At 45.2% G+C, this 24,852-nt stretch overlaps 1 protein-coding gene across 6 annotated transcripts in view; it reads right to left on the bottom strand.

Moving 5' to 3' along the window:
- PLCH2 (phospholipase C eta 2) overlaps positions 1-24,852 on the bottom strand; it is a 1,361,647-nt gene that overhangs the window by 8,079 nt on the left and 1,328,716 nt on the right. For 5 of the 6 annotated variants that reach the window (XM_063943084.1, XM_063943089.1, XM_063943086.1 and 2 more), the window contains one exon: positions 16,417-17,479. In XM_063943084.1, coding sequence (XP_063799154.1) covers positions 16,417-17,479 — 1,063 coding nt within the window. The remainder of the gene's footprint in view (positions 1-16,416; positions 17,480-24,852) is intronic. The other variant, XM_063943088.1, reaches the window with a different exon arrangement.

The following is a 24,852-nucleotide window of genomic DNA, read 5'->3' as shown; positions in this document are numbered from 1 at the left end:
AGAAACGCATCTGCTCGCCATGCTTCGGGCACGGTGTCTCGCCCCGCTCCACTTTGCGCGCCACAAGGTTAGTAAAGGTTATGATTTGTGACATATATAGTAAAGGAAGGCACAAGTCCAAAAACATGAAAAAAAACAAAACAAAAATGTGTCGACCATTGTCACGTCGACCTTTTGAACCTGTCAACCTTTCATATGACGACTTTTTGCCCATAGCGACCTTTTGTCCATGATGACCATATGGGGTCGACCTATAGTCCGAATCCTGTGCCAAGTGAAAGACTGCTGAATGCCTCACGTTAATATTTCACCTCTGTCTTCCAACATGTAGGCATCATGGCCACCGGTCCCAGAAATAATGGCCAGAGCCAACAGGAGAATGATATGAGTGAAGTCCTGTAGCCTGTACATTTTACCCTCCCCCTTTCCACTCCCCTGAGTGGCGCAAATCTGTAGTGAATGTAAGGAACAGGGTAGAGAAATGAGGCTCTGTGTAGAATGATAAATGCATGGTAATCCCCTAAGTAGGTAGCCTAAAGTATCTGTCTCACCTGGATCTTTGTGGGTAGGACAATTAGTCCCTGCAACTGACTACCCTGTATGTTCCTTTTGCTATATTATGTTCTTACTCTCTGGACGGTTTCGAAAATGTTATCCTCTATATCATGTGATTTCTACCTGTTTTGCGCCTTTAATCCTATAGAAAGAACCCTATATAAATACAATTATTATTATTACTTATGGCGTTTAATACTGTACATGCATGAAGGCAGCAACCCCTGCAGCCGATTGGAAGAAAAGATGCAAGGCTCCGTTCTACCCTTGCTGACTCTGGTAGGTAAAGGCCTCTGTGCCTGTGGTAGGGACATTATTTACAGTAAAACAATTTGACTATAAAAAATGAAAAATAATAAAATAGTGTCTGTTGGAGGCATAAGCCCGGTAGCTACTGTCATTACTTACATGCATGTAACGCCGATAGAATGCTTACATACAGGGTGACATTGCTAGTGTCACCAGACCCTACACTGAGGCTACCGCTGTTTGCTGGCACTGCTTTTCCCTTTCCAGAATACATTTTGCTCCACCAGACACATTTGCTGCTGACAAAAAGAAAACTATTTGTATTGTTATTATCAGCTGCGGCTCCTACCTTTTTTAAGTAGGGGACTGCCCTTACCCATGACGTAAAAGAAAGGAGAGAGGCAGCCCTGGACAGCAAGGTCCCTGCGCAAAGGATCTGGGCGGCACTGGGACCGGCACATTCGCACAAGCAGCGGCATGAGTGCGCATGTGCAGACCGCCGATTCTGTGGACTGAAGTGACAGCAGCGCATAGAAGCCCTCTCTCTGCTAATCGCAGCCCGGTCTGGCAGTCCCGGAGGGAGTAAACCCCACCCAATAGGCAGTGGCGTCATGAGGTGGGTGCGGGCCACACCCGGGTGTCACCCTTCAATGGGGTGACACCAAACAAAAGCCGCACTCGCACCTGCTGGGGTGGGGGATGCGATCAAAATTGTGCCGTGGCAGAGTCTTCTTGTTGCAGGCGGGGGTATATGATTTTGAGTCTGCGAGGGTGCGATCGTAACTGCAGTGCTCTATTTGCCTTACGATCGCACCCCCGTCGACTCAAAATCGTATACCCCCGCCTGCAACAAGAAGACTCCGCTGCAGCCCAGTTTTGATCGCATCTCCTCCCTCCCTCTCATCCTCCCCCCTCCCCCCCCCCCCGCTGGAAGAGGAAGACTCTGCCGCGGCCGGGTCTGAACGTCATCACACCGCCGGGACTCTAGGAGGGAGAAGTGTGAAGATGCTCTTGCGGCTTGCTATTCTCCTCACCCCCGCCAGCCACATTCTGTACACTGCTGCCGCCCATGCCCTCCACTGCCCAGGGCCTTCAACTGTGCACCGCCGCCGACTACACCCCCTTCCACTGCTCAGGTACTCTTACCCTGCTTCCCTATGTCCCTGTCCCTCTCTCTGTCACTGTCCCTGCTGTCAATCTCCCTGGCCCTGAATTGTGGATCATACTGTGTGGCATATGTGAATTTTGTCTTCATCTATGTTGCGTAATGTGAATTTCGGCTCATACCGTGTGCTATAATGTGAATTTCTGCTCATACCGAGTGCTATAATGTGAATTTCTGCTCATACCGAGTGCTATAATGTGAATTTCGGCTCATACTGTGTGCTATAATGTGAATTTTGGCTCATACCATGTGCTATAATGTGAATTTCGGCTCATACCGTGTGCTATATTGTGAATTTCGCGCTCATTCTGTGTGGTATAACGTCACCCGGCTCCATAGCAGTGCATGCTAATATGGACGAGATTGTCCATATTGGCCTGCATGCATAAGCGACCCGGCACCAATGATGAACGAGTGCGGGGCTGTACATCGTTCACCGTTGGTGCCTACATACTGAATGATATTAACTAGTTCTCGTTCATTAATGAACGAGAACGTTCATATCGTGCAGTTATATTGCCTAATGTGTAGGGCCCATTAGCTGTTTATGGACCTAATTCTGGTCGCATTTCATTTTAGCAATAATCGCAATCGAGCGATTTTTGCAAAAATATGCCACGGTAACAGTGCGCATGCAATCAAAGTGTGGCACACAGCGCAGTCGCCCTGAGGGCGCAACGGCCCCTATTCCCTAAAGTCAGCAGCTTGTAATGAGTCAAACTGACTCATTACAAGCCGCCTGTGCCGGAGGAGGAGAGGAGCAGCAGCGGGTGCAGCGGAGAAGGAAGAGGAGGGAGGGGGTGGAGGGAAGGAGCTGCAGCAGCACTATGTAATTGGTGTCAGCGCCGCTGCAGCTGTCCCTCTCATTCCACATACAGTAGGCTGGCCGCCGCTGCTGTGAATGCTGGGATGCGCTTCCCTCATCCCAGGATGCACAGCAGCGGCGGCCAGCCAATGCGGAAGGATAGGGACAGCTGCAGCGGCGCCGCCAGCAATTACAGTGCACTGCTGCGGCTGCCTCCCTCCTCTTCCTTCTCCCCTGCCCCCAGAGCTGCCAGCATCGAGGAGCCTGACTGACTGAGCCAGCGGAGAAAATAAGAATTTACTTACCGATAATTCTATTTCTCGGAGTCCGTAGTGGATGCTGGGGTTCCTGAAAGGACCATGGGGAATAGCGGCTCCGCAGGAGACAGGGCACAAAAAGTAAAGCTTTCCGATCAGGTGGTGTGCACTGGCTCCTCCCCCTATGACCCTCCTCCAAGCCTCAGTTAGGTACTGTGCCCGGACGAGCGTACACAATAAGGGAGGAATTTTGAATCCCGGGTAAGACTCATACCAGCCACACCAATCACACCGTACAACTTGTGATCTAAACCCAGTTAACAGTATGATAACAGAGGAGCCTCTGAAAGATGGCTCCCTACAACAATAACCCGAATTAGTTAACAATAACTATGTACAATTATTGCAGATAATCCGCACTTGGGATGGGCGCCCAGCATCCACTACGGACTCCGAGAAATAGAATTATCGGTAAGTAAATTCTTATTTTCTCTATCGTCCTAGTGGATGCTGGGGTTCCTGAAAGGACCATGGGGATTATACCAAAGCTCCCAAACGGGCGGGAGAATGCGGATGACTCTGCAGCACCGAATGAGAGAACTCCAGGTCCTCCTTAGCCAGAGTATCAAATTTGTAAAATTTTACAAACGTGTTCTCCCCTGACCACGTAGCTGCTCGGCAAAGTTGTAATGCCGAGACCCCTCGGGCAGCCGCCCAAGATGAGCCCACCTTCCTTGTGGAGTGGGCCTTTACAGATTTAGGCTGTGGCAGGCCTGCCACAGAATGTGCAAGTTGGATTGTGCTACAGATCCAACGAGCAATCGTCTGCTTAGACGCAGGAGCACCCATCTTGTTGGGTGCATACAATATAAACAACGAGTCAGATTTTCTGACTCCAGCTGTCCTTGCAATATATATTTTCAATGCTCTGACAACGTCCAGTAACTTGGAGTCCTCCAAGTCACTTGTAGCCGCAGGCACTACAATAGGCTGGTTCAGATGAAATGCTGACACCACCTTAGGGAGAAAATGCGGACGAGTCCGCAGTTCCGCCCTGTCCGAATGGAAAATCAGATATGGGCTTTTGTAAGATAAAGCTGCCAGTTCTGACACTCTCCTGGCCGAAGCCAGGGCTAGTAGCATGGTCACTTTCCATGTGAGATATTTCAAATCCACATTTTTTAGTGGTTCAAACCAATGAGATTTTAGAAAATCCAAAACCACATTGAGATCCCACGGTGCCACTGGAGGCACCACAGGAGGCTGTATATGCAGCACTCCCTTAACAAAAGTCTGGACTTCAGGGACTGAAGCCAATTCTTTCTGGAAGAAAATCGACAGGGCCGAAATTTGAACCTTAATAGATCCCAATTTGAGACCCATAGACAATCCTGATTGCAGGAAATGTAGGAATCGACCCAGATGAAATTCCTCCGTCGGAGCACTCCGATCCTCGCACCACGCAACATATTTTCGCCAAATGCGGTGATAATGTTGCACGGTTACTTCCTTCCTTGCTTTAATCAAAGTAGGAATGACTTCTTCCGGCATGCCTTTTTCCTTTAGGATCCGGCGTTCAACCGCCATGCCGTCAAACGCAGCCGCGGTAAGTCTTGAAACAGACAGGGACCCTGCTGAAGCAAGTCCCTCCTTAGAGGTAGAGGCCACGGATCTTCCGTGATCATCTCTTGAAGTTCCGGGTACCAAGTCCTTCTTGGCCAATCCGGAACCACTAGTATCGTTCTTACGCCTCTTTGCCGTATAATTCTCAATACTTTTGGTATGAGAGGCAGAGGAGGAAACACATACACCGACTGGTACACCCAAGGCGTTACCAGCGCGTCCACAGCTATTGCCTGCGGATCTCTTGACCTGGCGCAATACCTGTCCAGTTTTTTGTTGAGGCGAGACGCCATCATGTCCACCATTGGTCTTTCCCAACGGGTTACCAGCATGTGGAAGACTTCTGGATGAAGTCCCCACTCTCCCGGGTGAAGGTCGTGTCTGCTGAGGAAGTCTGCTTCCCAGTTGTCCACTCCCGGGATGAACACTGCTGACAGTGCTATCACATGATTCTCTGCCCAGCGAAGAATCCTTGCAGCTTCTGCCATTGCACTCCTGCTTCTTGTGCCGCCCTGTCTGTTCACATGGGCGACTGCCGTGATGTTGTCCGACTGGATCAACACCGGTTTTCCCTGAAGCAGAGGTTCTGCCTGGCTTAGAGCATTGTAGATTGCTCTTAGTTCCAGAATGTTTATGTGAAGAGACGTTTCCAGGCTCGTCCACACTCCCTGGAAGTTTCTTCCTTGTGTGACTGCTCCCCAGCCTCTCAGGCTGGCGTCCGTGGTCACCAGGATCCAATCCTGTATGCCGAATCTGCGGCCCTCCAATAGATGAGCACTCTGCAACCACCAGAGAAGAGATACCCTTGTCCTTGGAGACAGGGTTATCCGCTGGTGCATCTGAAGATGCGACCCTGACCATTTGTCCAACAGATCCCTCTGGAAAATTCTTGCGTGGAATCTGCCGAATGGAATTGCTTCGTAAGAAGCCACCATTTTTCCCAGGACTCTTGTGCATTGATGTACAGACACCTTTCCTGGTTTTAGGAGGTTCCTGACAAGCTCGGATAACTCCTTGGCTTTTTCCTCCGGGAGAAAAACCTTTTTCTGAACCGTGTCCAGAATCATCCCTAGGAACAGCAGACGAGTTGTTGGCATTAACTGGGATTTTGGAATATTCAGAATCCACCCGTGCTGTTTTAGCACTTCTTGAGACAGTGCTAATCCCATCTCTAGCTGTTCTCTGGACCTTGCCCTTATCAGGAGATCGTCCAAGTATGGGATAATTAATACGCCTTTTCTTCGAAGAAGAATCATCATCTCGGCCATTACCTTTGTAAAGACCCGAGGTGCCGTGGACAATCCGAACGGCAGCGTCTGAAACTGATAGTGACAGTTTTGTACGACGAACCTGAGGTACCCCTGGTGTGAGGGGTAAATTGGAACGTGGAGGTACGCATCCTTGATGTCCAAGGATACCATAAAGTCCCCTTCTTCCAGGTTCGCTATCACTGCTCTGAGTGACTCCATCTTGAACTTGAACTTCTTTATGTACAGGTTCAATGACTTCAGATTTAGAATAGGTCTTACCGAGCCATCCGGCTTCGGTACCACAAATAGAGTGGAATAATACCCCTTTCCTTGTTGTAGAAGAGGTACCTTGACTATCACCTGCTGAGAGTACAGCTTGTGAATGGCTTCCAAGACCGTCTCCCTTTCGGAGGGGGACGTTGGTAAAGCAGACTTCAGGAAACGGCGAGGTGGATCTGTCTCTAGTTCCAACCTGTATCCCTGAGATATTATCTGCAGGATCCAGGGATCTACCTGCGAGTGAGCCCACTGCGCGCTGAAATTCTTGAGACGACCGCCCACCGCCCCCGAGTCCGCTTGAGAAGCCCCAGCGTCATGCTGAGGCTTTTGTAGAAGCGGGGGAGGGCTTCTGTTCCTGGGAAGGAGCTGCCTGTTGCTGTCTCTTCCCCCTTCCTCTGCCTCGTGGCAGATATGAATATCCCTTTGCTCTCTTGTTTTTAAAGGAACGAAAGGGCTGCGGTTGAAAAGTCGGTGTCTTTTTCTGTTGGGGAGTAACTTGAGGTAAAAAGGTGGATTTCCCGGCTGTAGCCGTGGCCACCAAATCTGATAGACCGACTCCAAATAACTCCTCCCCTTTATACGGCAAAACTTCCATATGCCGTTTTGAGTCCGCATCGCCTGACCACTGTCGCGTCCATAAACTTCTTCTGGCCGAAATGGACATAGCACTTACCCGTGATGCCAGTGTGCAGATATCCCTCTGTGCATCACGCATATAAAGAAATGCATCCTTTATTTGCTCTAAAGACAGTAAAACATTGTCCCTATCCAGGGTATCAATATTTTCAATCAGGGACTCTGACCAAGCTACTCCAGCACTGCACATCCAGGCTATCGCTATAGCTGGTCGTAGTATAACACCTGTATGTGTGTATATACTTTTTTGGATATTTTCCATCCTCCTATCTACTGGATCTTTAAGTGCGGCCGTCTCAGGAGAGGGTAACGCCACTTGTTTAGATAAGCGTGTGAGCGCCTTGTCCACCCTAGGAGGTGTTTCCCAGCGCGCCCTAACCTCTGGCGGGAAAGGGTATAAAACCAATAACTTCTTTGAAATTAGCATCTTTTTATCGGGGGCAACCCACGCTTCATCACACACCTCATTTAGTTCTTCTGATTCAGGAAAAACTATAGGTAGTTTTTTCACACCCCACATAATACCCTGTTTAGTGGTACCTGTAGTATCAGCTAAATGTAACGCCTCCTTCATTGCCAAAATCATATAACGTGTGGCCCTACTGGAAAATACGGTTGATTCGTCACCGTCGCCACTGGAATCAGTGCCTGTGTCTGGGTCTGTGTCGACCGACTGAGGCAAAGGGCGTTTTACAGCCCCTGACGGTGTTTGAGGCGCCTGGACAGGCACTAATTGATTGTCCGGCCGTCTCATGTCGTCAAACGACTGCTTTAGCGTGTTGACACTATCCCGTAATTCCATAAATAAAGGCATCCATTCTGGTGTCGACCCCCTAGGAGGTGACATCCCCATATTTGGCAATTGCTCCGCCTCCACACCAATATCGTCCTCATACATGTCGACACACACGTACCGACACACAGCAGACACACAGGGAATGCTCTTAACGAAGACAGGACCCGACTAGCCCTTTGGGGAGACAGAGGGAGAGTCTGCCAGCACACACCAAAACGCTATATATATGACAGGGATAGCCTTATAATAAGTGCTCCCTGTATAGCTGCTTTTATAATATAATTTTTGCCACTATTTTGCCCCCCCTCTCTTGTTTTACCCTGTTTCTGTAGTGCAGTGCAGGGGAGAGACCTGGGAGCCGTCCTGACCAGCGGAGCTGTGTAAGGAAAATGGCGCTGTGTGCTGAGGAGATAGGCCCCGCCCCTTTTACGGCGGGCTCGTCTCCCGCTCTTTAGTGGATTCTGGCAGGGGTTAAATATCTCCATATAGCCCCCGGAGGCTATATGTGAGGTATTTTTTAGCCAAATAGGTTTTCATTTGCCTCCCAGGGTGCTCCCCTCCCAGCGCCCTGCACCCTCAGTGACTGCCGTGTGAAGTGTGCTGAGAGGAAAATGGCGCACAGCTGCAGTGCTGTGCGCTACCTTTAGAAGACTGAGGAGTCTTCTGCCGCCGATTCTGGACCTCTTCTTGTTTCAGGATCTGCAAGGGGGCCGGCGGCGAGGCTCCGGTGACCATCCAGGCTGTACCTGTGATCGTCCCTCTGGAGCTGATGTCCAGTAGCCAAGAAGCCAATCCATCCTGCACGCAGGTGAGTTCACTTCTTCTCCCCTAAGTCCCTCGTTGCAGTGATCCTGTTGCCAGCAGGACTCACTGTAAAATAAAAAACCTAAGCTAAACTTTTCTAAGCAGCTCTTTAGGAGAGCCACCTAGATTGCACCCTTCTCGGCCGGGCACAAAAATCTAACTGAGGCTTGGAGGAGGGTCATAGGGGGAGGAGCCAGTGCACACCACCTGATCGGAAAGCTTTACTTTTTGTGCCCTGTCTCCTGCGGAGCCGCTATTCCCCATGGTCCTTTCAGGAACCCCAGCATCCACTAGGACGATAGAGAAATGCTAAGTATAATCTATTCTGTCTGCCGTCATGTGTAAAAAGGGGGACGCTGTCTACCGTAATGTGTAAAAAGGGGGACGCTGTCTGCCGTAATGTGTAAAAAGGGGGACGCTGTCTGCCGTCATGTGTAAAAAGGGGGATGCTGTCTGCCGTCATGTGTAAAAAGGGGGACGCCTTCTGCTGTCATGTGTAAAGGGGGCTCTACCTGGTGTAGTGGCGCTACTGTGCGGCGTAATTTGAATAATGGAGATTACTGTGCACCGTACTATGAATTGGTATTAATTTGTGGTCACACCCCTTCCTTATGAAGCCATGCCCCTATATTTTTTGCACGCGCCTACGGCGCGCCCTGCCCCTATTTTGCATACAGGTTGACGCCAATGCCCTATCTTGCACACAGCACTAAAATGTTGAGTTACGCCACCGGCGGCGGGCATTGGGGGCCGGCGTAGCTGCGAAAGGGGGTCAGAGCTTTTTTGGGGCGGCTACGTGACATCACACGTGCCCCCTGCAAACCAGAAATTGACGGTGCATACACAGCCTAGCTACGTCTGCAGGGGGTCATCCTTAGTTTCTGCTTCAGCGATGGGATCTCAATTATTTTGCGATCACATCGCTGGATGCCAATTAGCATGGGGCCCCAGCATGCTACAGAAACGATTGCAGATTCTGCTTTTTAGCAGAATATGCAAACCAACATGAATAGTGTCCTATGGGGGTCATTCCGAGTTGTTCGCTCGTTATTTTTTTGTCGCAACGGAGCGATTAGTCGCTAATGCGCATGCGCAATGTCCGCAGTGCGACTGCGCCAAGTAAATTTGCTATGCAGTTAGGAATTTTACTCACGGCATTACAAGGTTTTTTCTTCGTTCTGGTGATCGTAATGTGATTGACAGGAAGTGGGTGTTTCTGGGCAGAAACTGGCCGTTTTATGGGAGTGTGCGAAAAAACGCTACCGTTTCTGGGAAAAACGCGGGAGTGGCTGGAGAAACGGAGGAGTGTCTGGGCGAACGCTGGGTGTGTTTGTGACGTCAAACCAGGAACGACAAGCACTGAACTGATCGCAGATGCCGAGTAAGTCTGGAGCTACTCAGAAACTGCTAAGAAGTGTCTATTCGCAATTCTGCTAATCTTTCGTTCGCAATTTTAATATGCTAAGATTCACTCCCAGTAGGCGGCGGCTTAGCGTGTGCAAAGCTGCTAAAAGCAGCTTGCGAGCGAACAACTCGGAATGACCCCCTATGTCACTACTATTGCCATCGCATTCAGTGATATACAGGAATTAAGATTTACAAGTAAAACTAGTACAAAAACATTACTACGGATTCCGTGTGGTGTGATATGGGAGGAGGTCCATGGGGGCTGACACCATGAGTTACCATACCGGGAGACACCAACCCTAGTGACGCCTCTGCCAATAGGACTGCTTATCCTGCGGGTGATTAGCAGACAGAACTTCCAATAGACAGTGACAGTGAGTGAAGCCACTGAGCCAGTACAGTCACACAGACTATAATGGGCTCAGTTGAGATCACTGAAGTTGTGGATTTTACTGGGAGAAGGGGGGCTGCAGTCCTGCAGCCCATAGGTAAAATCCGCCACTGGTTATTATTATAATTGCTGTAGTATTATTATTATTACTACTATGTATTTTTATTTAAAAATTAAGTGAGTTATGTACACACGGTAGTGTAGGGGTGCAGAGCAATACACTGGATGCATGTAGGGCCTGATTCAGATGTGGTTGGAGGTGCCATAGCAGCTGCTTACATAGACGCAGCAGCGATAGCACTAATATGGTAATGCAGCAGGAGGTGTCTGATATAAGTAGATGCCTCCTGCATGCATCAGTGATCCGTGCTGTGTCCTAGGATGCAGCACCAGATCACCTGCGACACTATTGGCCGGCTGTGTGACCCATGGGGTCACGCAATTGGCCACTGCAGATTCAACATATCTGACAGAGATCCTGGCCTCATCACCCCGCCCCCAAAATGGAGGCGGCACATCTCCATTTTAAGAAACACGGCCATCGATGCACCTCCCTGCCCCCAAACAGCAGCAGACTGTCGATCACTGACCGTCTGCTGCCGACCTGTGTCATAAACCCGAAATGCACATGTGCCAGATACAACTGGACCTGCCAATAGTTAGTATGGGTGGTTGCAGATCTGGGGGTCTTACATATAATGCCAAAAAGGCTATCTACATGTAACCACGGTGCCCACATTGCTTCCATAGTCTGATGGTATACTGCAATGCTAATTAGTGTCTCTCTAAATGTGTGTTTCTGTGGTAATGAAAATAGATTGTAAGCTCCACTAGGTCAGGGACTGAGGTGCCTAAATAAAGTCATCTGATGGTAGAGAACTGCAGAATATGCTGGTTCTGTATAATTGGAAGAATTATAAGAAGACAATAGATTGTAAACTTACGGGCAGGGCCTTCCTGTCTGTTATGGGTGTGGATAGGCCTTCCTATCTGTCTGTTATGGGTGTGGTCTGTTATGGGTGTCGACAATGTTTAGGTTGACCACTATAGGTGGACAGTCACTAGGTCAACAGGGTTGGAAGGTCGACAGGGTTTCTAGGTCGACATGTACTAGGTCGACAGGTCAAAGGTTGACCTAGACATTGTCGACCTAGACAGTGTCGATCTTCAGACCGGATCCCGTCTGTTATTACCCAGCTCTATTACTATTGTTTCAATTCTAAAGCGCCATGGGATATGCTGCGCTATATAAGAAACTGTTAATAAATAAAATAATGAGAGGATGGCTACAAGTTTCTTAATTAAGGTGATTACATAGCTATTAAACTTCAGCAATAACTTTTCACTTGCTAAATGTAGATTGTATTCATGAATATTCCCAGAAACGCTTTATATCAATTGTGAGCCCATTCCTGAGCTTGCACCTTATGTGACACAAGTACTGCATTAGTGACTTGCTTCATTAGAGGTGTGTAATGTGTATAAATGAGACAATTACAGATGTGACCGCACAGAGTAGGAGATATACGGCTGCTTCAGGCTACAGCTGTGGTGTGATGGTTATCTAACTGTGAGGGTACTTATAGGTATTGGCCTGTTTTCTGTACACACATGGTCAGCTATTCAGCGAAGCAGAACTGTACATTATAATGGGAGTATTGGGGTATAACAGGGGAATTTGATCAAACATATTTTTTAAATTCTTATTTTCTTTTCTCACAGTAACAGTGGAGTGAGTTCTGCAATAAAATTGGCATTTGTGCCAGTTAAATAAATATATCATATTTCAAACTGAATTCATATAAAGTTATTTTCTGGACTGAATTTCTAGATGAGTTGGGTATGAAATACCAGCAGCTGGGATCCTGACAATCCGGATTCTGGCTGCTGGGATCCTGCTGTCAGGATTTTAACAATCGGGATCCTGCTGTCAGTCTTCTGACTGTCGAGATCCTGAATGTTGGTATTTTGACTGCATCCCTTCTATATGTGTTTTTCCCCCCCTCTAATTAAAGGAAAAAAACTGTACCAAGTATGGAGTTCTATATCCTGAAGTAGCAGTCCAGTGAGGTACAGTACACCCCTCTCCCCCTGACATCCCATCCTTTACCCCCCAAATCCCTCTGGAACAACTTCATTGGACTCCTATTTTCCGCACTGTACATGTGGATTTACCCCACTGGGTATAAAATCACTTGATAAGCGTTTGTTGCCACTTCTCACCTAACCTCTGTGAGGGGGTGGTATAGCTAGAGAAGCCCACTCCCACCACCCTACTTGCTATTGCCAGTCTATAATGAAGGTTCAATCAGGATGTACTAAAGGAAAAATGCGGTAAAACCCCTGTTTTCTGGGTTTTACCGCATTTTCAAATGTACTAACCCCCGGCCACCCGGCATACCCGATGTGGAGTGTATCGCCATCTTTTCATGGCGATACCCTATGGAACCTATGGGCTTCATACCGTATCCCGTCGCACCCGCCGCCCACACCAACCCCCCCTTCCTGACACACACCTGTATGCAGGCAGATCCCACCGCCCTCACAGATTCCAGCCTCCTTCTCCCCCAGGAACACACTCATCTGTACTTTCGGCTGCAGGGAGGAGGAGGAGGAGAACGGCACTGACAGCAGATGTCACCTCCCGGTGCTGGGAGGTGAGGGAGCCTAGGAGGCCCCTGCACACCTTCTCCAGTGGACCACCAAGCTTCGCAGGGGGCCTCTGCCATTGCACTGCAATACTAATCGCGTTTGTTACTACATATGCGATTAGCACTGGTGCAATGGGCGGCAATGCCCTATAAATATTATTAGTACATCCCGGCATTTGGCTGTAAAATAAACTGGATAGTAAAGGACAATACTCTTCCCTTTTATATAGAGGCTTCCTCAAATCCTTTTCCCACAGAAAATACATTGAGACTGACAGTATACAGAACCACTGTGTGGGGCAGGTGTTTTCCTTCAATTACTAAAGAAACCAAATGGGTGCTAACATAGATCCAATATCATATGATCATTTAATCATCCAAATTGCTGCTCACAAAAAATGAAGATCTGACTCTCATGAAGCTAAGACCATCAACATTATACAGAGGGGGAACTAAACGATGAACAAGTTTTACTTAAAATACAATAATATAAATAACAAACCTAAACCAACAAAATACATAAGTGTATAAGTTGCTAAATATTAAATGAAAGAAAAAAAAACCCAACAACCTCAGAGTCCAAACCTATCACAGGATGGAGCAGAAGGTGGACTCCTAGCTCAGCGTCTTGTCACAGTGCCACCAGTGATCTGGCTCTGGTGCTAGCCAGTGTCTCCTTAGCCATTTAGCTCACCGCACATCCCTGAGTGCCTCCCATCTGCTACCACTAGCTGTAATCATGGTTAGTAGGTTTGTCTGTTCTATTAGTGATAGTGTAGGTTTGAATTTTAAGTAGAAGACAGTTATTTTCCTTTAATTACCCATATTGAGTAAGCTTAACATGTGAAATATTAAGAGTATTTTCCTGATCTCTTGGTTTTGCTTATAGACATAGGAATCAATGTGGCTAAGCTACATAGGATTCAAAAACCACACGGATACATTAAGTACAGTGCATCCGGAAATATTCACAGCGCTTTACTTTTTCCACATTTTGTTATGTTATAGCCTTATTCCAAAATGGAATAAATAAATTTTCTCCCTCAAAATTCTACACACAATACCCCATAATGACAACGTTTTTTGGGGTGATTTTCACAAATGTATTAAAAATAAAAAACTAAGAAATCACATGTACATAAGTATTCATAGCCTTGCCATGAAGCTCAAAATTGAGCTCATGTGCATCCTGTTTCCACTGAGCATCCTTGAGATGTTCCTACAGCTTAAATAGAGTCCACTTGCGGTAAATTCAGTTGATTGGACATGATTTGGAAAAGGCACACACCTGTCTATATAAGGGCCCACACTTGACAATGCATGTCTGAGCACAAACCGAACATGAAGTCAAAGGAATTGTCTGTAGACCTCAGAGACAGGATTGTCTCAAGGCACAAATCTGGGAAGGGGTACAGAAAAATATCTGCTGCTTTGAAGGTCCCAATAAGTACAGTGGCCTCCTTCATCCGTAAATGGAAGAAGTTTGGAACCACCAGGACTCTTCCTAGAGCTGGCCGGCCGTCTAAACTGAACGATCGGGGGAGAAGGGCCCTAATCGGGGAGGAGACAAAGGACCTGATGGTCACTCTGTCAGACCTACAGTATTCCTCTGTGGAGAGAGGAGAACCTCCCAGAAGGACAACCATCTCTGCAGCAATTCACCAATCAGGCCTGTATGGTAGAGTGGCCAGACGGAAGCCACTCCTTAGTAAAAAGCACATGGCAGCCCACCTGGAGTTTGCCAAAATACACCTGAAGGACTCTCAGGAAATGAAAAACAAAATTCTCTAGTCTGATGAGACAAAGATTGAACTGTTTGGCGTGAATGCCAGGCGTTACATTTGGAGGAATCCAGGCACGCTCATCACCAGGCCAATACCATCCCTACAGTGAAGCATGGTGATGGCAGCATCATGCTGTGGGGATGTTTTCAGCGGCAGGAACTGGGAGACTAGTCAGGATAGAGGGAAAGATGAATGCAGCAATGTACAGAGACATCCTGGATGAAAACCTGCTCCAGAGCGCTCTTGACCTCAGACTGGGGCGACGGTTCATCTTTCAGCAGGACAACGACCCTAAGCACACAGCCAAGATATCAAAGGAGTGGCTTCAGGACAACTCTGTGAATGTCCTTGAGTGGCCCAGCCACTGCCCAGACTTGAATCCGATTGAACATCTCTGGAGAGATCTGAAAATGGCTGTGCACCAACGCTTCCCATACAACCTGATGGAGCTTGAGAGGTGCTGCAAAGAGGAATGGGCGAAACTGCCCAAATATAGGTGTGCCAAACGTGTCACATGATATTCAAAAAGACTTGAGGCTGTAATTGTTGCCAAAGGTGCATCAGCAAAGTATTGAGCAAAGGCTGTGAATATTTTTGAATATATGATTTCTTAGTTTTTTATTTTTAATATATTTGCAAAAATCTAAAAAAAAACTTTTTTCATATTGTCATTATGGGGTATTGTGTGTATAATTTTGAGGGGAAAATTAATTTATTCAATTTTGGAATAAGGCTGTAACATAACAAAATGTGGAAAAAGTGAAGCACTGTGAACACTTTCCAGATGCACTCTATGTCCCATTTTCTAATACACATGGGAACAACACAGGATTAGTTATCCTTATACCTCATCAGTGGAGCGTAAAGGACTTTACACGGGCAAACATGGCACTGTAAATGGGCATTTTTAAGCCAAAATATTCCTGGGGAAACTTAACTGCAAACTATTGCCTAAAACTGGATTTTAAGGGTGGAATTCAAATGTTTGAAAAGTCGGTTGGGTGTCTGTTTTTTCCTGTCTATTAGGAAAAAACAGACTCCTAACTGACTTTTCAAACATTCGAATACCCCCCTAAGGGTATGGGGGTATTCTCATATTGGAAGTTTTGACTTGACTCACAGGTACACTGGATCCAGGTAACTTGTGTTACAGCGGTAGATGATAAAAATGCAATTTTGCAAAAACAACAAAAAACATACTGTACCCCAATCCACCTCCCAAAAATACAGGTCTTTATGTTTTATTCTTTATAATGGCAAATGTAACACTTAGGATTATTTATTGCATGTTTTATATGCTCACTTAACCAATTCCACAATAGATCATTCTATCTCATATTTATTGGCAATCTGATTTTATTATTTGTTTTGACACTCAATAACTGTGCCTAAGGAAAGATAGGCTATTTAGGGACTTGCTGGGGAATCTCAAATCTCAAACTCTGCTCCTATTGCCCTGAAACCCACTTTACCTCCATGTTTCGGATTAAGTAATCTTCAGTATATAGACTATGTAATTTGTGCACTCTACACTTAGTAGCAGAACAGTAGACGTAGCATGCTCTGGTTGGAAAAGTAACATCACTTAACAATATAGGTATTACAAAACACAAAGACAGACAATTTCTAGTAAAACACCAAAGAATGTAGAGATTACAGTAATGGCACTAGTGTCTACAGACTACAACCACAACACTAAATGAGCAGACTACAGAATTCCACAGTGAGGCTGATGTTCTACAATGGAGGTGATATATATCTTACCAGTGAAGAATATAGGGGATTTACTTCGAATTTCCTCCAACTTTTGAATGAATAAGGCATTCATTTCCCCTTGTAGGGTGCCAATTTGCCTTCGAGAATTTTCATGCCAGCCTATAGACAATTCTGGACTTCCAACGCTTTCTAGGCTGCTGGAGTTAGAGGATATTGAACCACTGCCGACAGGGACCAAATTGACAGTACTTCCATACCTGCCACCTGTTTGGCATTGCCATCTTTGTCTAGGATGACTTTTCATCCCAGCACATTTGGAGTCTCCATTTTTCTTTCCCGGTATTACAATGGACTGAGAGTTTCTGGGTGGGTCATCAGCATTCCCATTGTCATTGAGAGCTAGTAAGTCTGTCTGCTGCCGCCTTGGCTGATCTGTGATACCGTAATATTTCAATTCTAACCTTTCTTCTTGTACACCACTATACTGCTCATGAGTGGAAACATCATGTATAACAGGTTTGCTGCTGGTGTGATCACTCCACTTACAGTCTAAATCTGGACTCTCTTTAGAGCCAATCATACATTTCATACAGTTGGTTGCCATCCCGATCCTACCTGAGCCATTCATTGCACAGCGGGCAAACACACCTGGTTTATGAACAGGACTTTCCAGATGAGGACCTCTATCAGACCTCCGCAATGATTCACTGAACGTCGTCCCCCTAGATATACGAACATGGCTTTTACTTTTACCAGAGCTTAACCTCTTACCTTTCAGACTCTTTCTATGTAATCCCGTGGGAGTACCATCCTGTGACGAAAGAATTGGAGAAGCACTTTCAGACTCTTTATCAAAGCGGGGTATAGAGGAATCGTCTGTCTCCCTATCTTCACTTGCTCCTTCTGAGCTGTTGTCTTTGGAATCAATTGCAATTTCTGGAAAGCCCTTTTTGTGTTTTTGCTGGCCTTTAGTCGGAGCACTGGCAGTTCTTCTCAATAAGTGACTACTAATGGAATGTTTCCGATGAAACGGTCCAGCAGCATGACTGTCCAGAGACGCTTGTTTTGGATTTCTCAGAAACAGTCCTTTTAAGCCCACGGCCTGTTTGACCTGAATAGAAGGTAACCAGAAAAAAATAAATGAAATTAAGAGTTGCTTTAGGAAGTATAAAATGAGCATGTAATGTTATGTTTCCTCCACATGTAAGTGTAAGCTCTTCGTCCAAAAACTTGCCAAAACAGAAAAGGAAACAAAATGTTCAAAATAAATATTATAATATTATATATATATATATATATATATATATATACACACATACACACACACATATATATATATATATATATATAGCCATAAAAATGTAAAACCTTTCATAAACATTATAACAAAAGCACAACCTGTTCCTATATGGTTACATTTGTAACTTATTTCAACATATGCTTTAGATATTGGGACAACTACAGACTTTTCATAACAGCACATGGAGTGACTTGCATACAATAACTATAACACATGCAAGTTAATTACAATGTAGCAAACTGAATTCTATGCAATGTGTGGCTGCAAGAATTCCGGTATAGGCTACATTGCTCAATATCCTTTGCAAATGGGATGGAAGGAAAAATTGATGAGGATGATGATGGCCGTAAGGTGTCGGCATTCTGGACCTTCCTATGGAGTTCTGTTGGCACTTTGTGGCCATTGCTTCTAATTGAATTCCACCCAATAAGCTGTCAAAACAATGCCTTTTTCCAGCACTTTTGGAGAACTAGAATTACAATTTGGGTGGTCTTCTGTTTGCCGGCGGTCGGGCTCCCGGCGCTCAGTATACCGGCGCCGGGAGCCCGACAGCCGGCATACCGACAATTATTTTCCCTCGTGGGGGTCCACGACCCCCATAGAGGGAGAATAAAATAGTGTGGCGCGCTTAGCGCGCCACCGTGCCCGTAGCGTGGCGAGCGCAGTGAGCCCGCAAGGGGCTCATTTGCGCTCGCCAAGCTGTCGGTAAGCCGGCGGTCGGGCTCCCGGCGCCGGGATGCTGGTCGCCGGGAGCCCGACCGCCGGCCACCCGTAGTGAATCCTTACAATTTTAGCCTCTGCTGGTGGAAGATGGGGGTCAGAAAAGACAATTGGACAAATGTACAAATAAACCAGGTCTCACTCAGTGGAAGGAGAACTGTGGTTTTAACTAGATGGAAGTGCATTTAATTGCATTATTATTTAATAACGTTCTTTACTACAGTATGTATTAATGAGTGTTTGGGGAGTGCAGCATTAACGGACCACAGGCACTGAGAGTGTAGTGACAGTGCGGTCCTCATAATGCGCACTGGTTTCAGGTCTGTGGGCACAGGAGGAGGACAAATCACCAGCCAGGAGTCTGTTCTGTATCATTAAACTGGTAAAAAGTATTACAAAGCTCTTCTACACAATTGGTATGGCAAAACCTTGTTTTTGGTATTTGTTGGTATTGTAGATTTCTACACAGTAGCAGCAGACATAGGGGTCTATTCATGAAGCAGTGAAAAGTGTGGAGAAGTGAGCTAGTGGAGAAGTTGCCCATGGAAACCAGTCAGTATTGAAGTAACATTTATAATTTGCATACTATACAATTGTACGTAACAGCTGATTAGTTGCCATGGGTAACTTCTCCACAGGCTCACTTCTCCACTCTTTTCACTGCTTCATGCATCAACCCCTAACTGTGTAAAGAAAATAAGGAGTGTGTGTCTCTGAAAACTCCCAGAATATGATGCCAGCATAACGCTGTATTAATTTGTATTACAGATGAGAAAAACAGCTGTACAGTATATAGCTGCATACTGAGTTATTCATATAGACATTAATGAGGGTTAAAGGAACATATTTACTGTACACTGAGTCAGAGATTAAATCATGTTTGGCAACATGGGTGCAGCAAATACAGTCAAATACAGTATTTGGGTTGCACAGTGCTCAGTATTGCTGCCTCACAGTTCTGGGGCCATGGGTTAAATTCTGTCGAAGGTGTTATCTGTTCAGAGTTTTCAAGTTCTCCATATAGGTGTCCTCTTAAAAATCCTTCTGATAGGGAGGTAGAAGTGACAGATGTAGGGGTATGGAACTACGAAGTGTGACATCACGTCTCCTCTGTGCAATGCCCTGATGACTACAGTTATCACGAATTGCATCATCAAGCCCTTGGGAATACCCACTTACTGGTTTAGGGAGAGATACAGAAGGTTTGTCTCCTCTCCTGGGAGTGGGGAAGAACTCCCCAAAATACAGGCAAAATGTATCATGTGTGAAAGCCCCCATCAGCATTCTGTGGTAAGACCCAACCATTTCTAGTTATGCCCTTGCCTCATAGGACTGTAAAGTTAAGGGCAGCTCTTATCTCTCCCTAAAAACATACATATTGCATTAAAAGAAGAAGGAAGTTTTTATTGGGTGTTCTTACCATTTCTTTGGTGCCCCTATCCTGACTTGACATGCAAATGGACTTAAGCTATTATATGCCATATAAAGTGGGTATGAAGACACTGTAATGCTATACAGATCTTGGTGCATTTCCTTACATGTGCTGATAAATATATATACAGCATGCTATTCGAGAAGATGCAGGTACTCTGGCACAGACTACAGTAGATCCAACAATCTATGGATAACACAACAACTTATTTGTTTTCTAATATATGTTATTTGATGCCAGAAGTTGCTGAAAATATTTTTACAATGATCTTTCTCATATTATGAATTGCGGTCTATGTTATTTTATGGGTTACATACAAAAAATAAAATAAAAAAGGCACTAACTTCTATGATAAGAAAAAGACCAAAAGTGAGAAAACATACAAACATTTTGTTAACATGTAAAACAAAGAAGAAGAAAAAAAAGCAAAAAAATCTGTTAAAAACAAAAAATAGTGTTTCCTTACAGTAAAATAACAAACCATGTCATTAAGGCGGCGGGATTCCATGTCCCCCTACTAAACACATGTGTTTGGCATTTGTTTAATTGAACAGAAAATGCACAGTTAACAAGAACATGTCAAGTACACAACAATGTAAATTAATACAGATACAGTGCAAATTGTGTCACGCACACATATGGGCTTCTGAATTCTGAAGACAGAACACTGGTGTATGGCTTTGGCAGAAGCAAAAGATCGTCAGACCACAAGTTGTACTGTAGGTGGGTTTAGAAGTAAGTCATAAAACAATTATTACATTCCCCTGGGTGAGCTAAAATGATAAAGAATGTATTTCTGACATTCTCGCAACATTCCGCTGTATATTTGCCAACCTCTTAGTCACAATCTATAGAAAACATTCAGGACCCCTGACATCTGTTTTAGCTTTTAAAAATACTCTTGTTTTTAATGCCTCATGTATTATTAATAGTAGCATTTTCTGGCTTTACCTCTACTATTATTCCATCCATATAATAATGAAGAAAAAGGGTATATATGCATCAATCAATGTGCAAATATAAATTAGATGAAGCCTGCTTAAAGGAAACATAATCCTGTAACCCATAGCAGCCATGGGATGTCATATCATTCTACTACAGTGAAGAAAATTAAAACATATGTAACTAGCTGTAGGAAATTCTCGTAGGTACCAGTTTCCATAAACACCCTCCACTGTGAGATCTGACCACTCACACAATTGTAGCAACACTACATAAACCAGTGGTGGGTAACATGTGGTCCTCCAAGCCTTCACCTTCCAGCTCTAAGGTCACATCTGTACGTTATAGGTTGTAACACTTATAGGTTATTACAGTTCCCCATCTTTGATTATATATATAATTTATAACGGAGATTAAAGTCAGTCCTTTTGAAGTCAAATGGCCACTCTTTGGACTCTGAAATGCATCACGTTGCCTAACACGGACATAGATGATAAGACAGATGTATAAACATGGCTCAAGCACAGAAAATGAATGCATATGATTGTTGTACATACAGATGTATCCTTATTCACGGGTTCTAATGTACAGATAGACAGTCAATAGGTCAACAACATATGGTAGACATGCATTAGGTCAACATGGTCAAAAGGTCGACAGGTAAAAGGTACACAGTGCTTAAGGTCGACAGGTACAAAAGGCCGACAGGTTGTAAAGGCCGACATGAAAATAGTTGACACCATTTTTTTTGGTTTTTGAACATATTTTTATATTTTTGCTAGATTTACCCATCCACGTAGACTACAACTGGGAATAGTAACCTGTGGCAAGAGCAACAGTAGCGGAGCAAGCCCCATTGCCTGAAGCGTGGTAAGCGAAGACAGCCCGGGAGGGTATATGTTTACACTGATTGTGGTCAAAGATGATGAAACATACAAAATGAAACGAAAAAAAAAAAGTTAAAAACTTGTATCAACTTTTTTTGTGTTGACCATTTCCATGTCGACCTTTTGACCCTGTTGACCTTTTCTGTCTACCTTTTTCATGTCGACCACATGACTGTCTAATTACTGTAGATCTTCTATACCACATCCCTAATTCACCTAGCATTTTTGAGCTACAGCATGATGTTACTTAGACCCCCCCCAACATGTATCGTTAGTTTTGGATTTTTAAACTGTAGTGTCTTCTTCACACGCCAGTGGCTGTTCAGCATCACAACCGCATACAACATTGTACTGTACTGGGGGCTTAGAATTTGTACTTTTTTCACAATCATGGCAGTATAAATTTGCACAGTGTTGTGTTGCGTGTGGCTCAGCCATATTGGCCCCTGGTCTCACGTCTTTTTCTCAGCTTAGCATCTTTGTCACACTGCTGTAGCACGCAAAGCCACTAGTGGTGTACAGGGTATGCAAGCTGTGTGCTCTTATTGCATTGGCCAATATTGAGCGATGGGACACATGGCGTGGATTAGTTGCATTCTTCACTGCATGCCAAACAGGGCTATTTGGTGTCATTTGAGGCTACGTGAATAATAAGAACACATCTGTAGTCCAAAGAGCTTATGTAGCTTTACTGGATTGACATATTTTTGTGGAGTCTATTTATAAAGCTCCTTCTAAAAAGCAGCAACGTAAAAAAATCTTATGGGGCCCATACATCTACAATTATTGGGTTGATTCCCCATTTTGCTAATGACTGGATGGGGTCAACTACAAAATCCAACATCTTGGAAATCCTCGATTATGACCTAAAAATGATCAGAATCAATGAGTCAGGGATTTTCAACATGCTATATTTTGCCGATTTCCCAACACACCACTGATCGGTGGAAGGGAATTGCCAACTATATGGCCCACATTAGGTAATCACAGTTTACCAAACACAATAAAGTCACCAGGGCATCTGAGCAATGCTCAACTCCCCATTGACACTGGCTGGCAGCAGCAAGATCAAACTTAACACTTGCCAGGACAGTCAAGTAGTGTATGCATGAGGAAGCAGATAACAAAAATAGCAATAAATAGAAATGAAAACATAATAATAGTTATGACTTTGGTTTATGAATATGAAGGAAGCATATGAAATGTACACTAAACACAGTCCAAATACTGGTGCAGGTACCCCCCTGGCAATATGCACCAGCAGCTGTCTGCATTTTATAGTATGGACTCGCAAATCCAGTCATATAAATGGCACTGCAAACTTTTTTGCAAGAAATCACAAAAGATAACTGTTTTCCATGTAAAATCCTGGATTCATGTCAGAAGTTATTTTGTATGCCTGAAGAACAATTAAACCCCTTGACACAGGCCATGTTTTGGTGACCCCTGACAGCAGTAGCATGAATAAGGGGTTAGGTCGTTTTTTTTATTAAAAGTTTGTTGTACCTATCAGGAAGCTTAGGGCTTTAGGGGGAGGGTTTAAGCTGTTTATATGCTATTCTTGTTCTTCTGGAAATTTCCAGGTGGTTTTGAGCACTTATGGTTGGCAACTTCTTGAATTTCTAAAAATGTACTTTACTGTTGGTCTTGTCCGTCTCATTTTTCCTGTTCCTATAGGGGTGGCTCCGATGTGGCAGCTGCCACTATAACCCGAGAGTGCTGTCAGGGCTCCTGAGATTGTTTCCAGTTGCCATTCACAGTCCGGTTGCAGCCAGTGGTCGCCCTGCATGCCGCCATCCCGTGTTAGGTGGAGGTGCATGGGAGGTTCTAGTTATCATCCAGCGCAGGGGCTTCCACAGTCCCTGGGCTTCCTGTGGCCAACTAGGTTATTAACAGGAGGGACGTTTGGAGGACTGCCATTTGGTTTGGACGGCTGGTTCCGGGGACGCCTGGTTGTATTAACATCTTTACCCATGCTGTTAAAGTCTACTTGCTTGGTAGAGCATTCCATTTTGTGAGAGACCAATCAGTACCTCTCTGTCTGCTATTTTATGTTTTTGCTTTATTAAATGGTGTGACATTATTGGAAGTTTCTATTTCTTTTCCGCATATGATTTCCATTGAGGAAGGGACACCAGAGTGGAGGAGTTATGAGTGCTATTGAATTCTACCGGGAGCACCTATTCCCCATTACACGCTGTTGCCTACTTTGTTATAGTAGACCACTGGTTTGGGTACGAGACTTACAGTATCCAATATTTTGAATATTGTGAATTGCATGTTATGAACATATTACACTATGTATATTTTATCTGTTTCTATTCTTTGGGGGGAATTCAAATGTTTGAAAAGTCGGTTGGGTGCCTGTTTTTTCCTGTCTATTAGATAGGAAAAAAACAGACACCCAACTGACTTTTCAAACAATTGAATATCCCCCTATGAGCGCCCATGGACCCATTTGGTGACCTTTGACTGTATGAAACTTCTTGAGTGTAAGGGGACACTTATTTTTTCCATTTGGGATCAAGGAGCAGGCTAAGTTGGCGCACTTTATTTTATCTATTCTGTTTTTGTATATTAAGAGGGTGGCTTTGCCACTAACTAATAAGGGCATTTTGACAGGGTTGGTGATCGCTCGCTCACCCCATCTGCAACTATCTAATGGCAAGGTTGTAAGCTTCTCTGAAGCCATGAGTTTGCTGACTACCAGCTTGTCAAGTAACTGGTGGACATGTGCATTGCCGGGGAGCAGTAGTGGGTTAGCTGCACCCTCTAGGCTTCAGTAAAGGGGTGCTGCCATGAGTTCGGAGGGGAATAGCACTCATGCTGAGGCTGTCTCTAATAACGTCTGGCTGACCCGTGTCAGCTCACTCTTGGTTGTTTTGGAGCCCACGCTTGCAAATTCTAGGAGACAGAAATGTACGTCCACATCAGCTTTTTCACCCCAACTGGTCCCGCTACATGGAGTCACTGGTTGAGTCCTGCGGTAATTGGCTGGGCAAAAGGGTATTCAGTGGTCCTCGGGTGCCGCACCCCATGCTCGAGAGGTTCCTGTCTCTGCTACTTTGGAAGTGCACCTTTCGGCCTCTCGGCTTTCATTTCTCTCCTTGGAGTCTGCTATGAACCTAGACATGGATGATCTCCCAAAGGTAACGGACTTCAGATAGGATTCAGTGTCAGAAAGTTCACTCAGAATTTTGGTG

Source organism: Pseudophryne corroboree, chromosome 10 (assembly GCF_028390025.1).
Source record: "Pseudophryne corroboree isolate aPseCor3 chromosome 10, aPseCor3.hap2, whole genome shotgun sequence".
Lineage (NCBI taxonomy): Eukaryota > Metazoa > Chordata > Amphibia > Anura > Myobatrachidae > Pseudophryne > Pseudophryne corroboree.
This window is presented reverse-complemented; position numbering and strand designations above follow the sequence as displayed.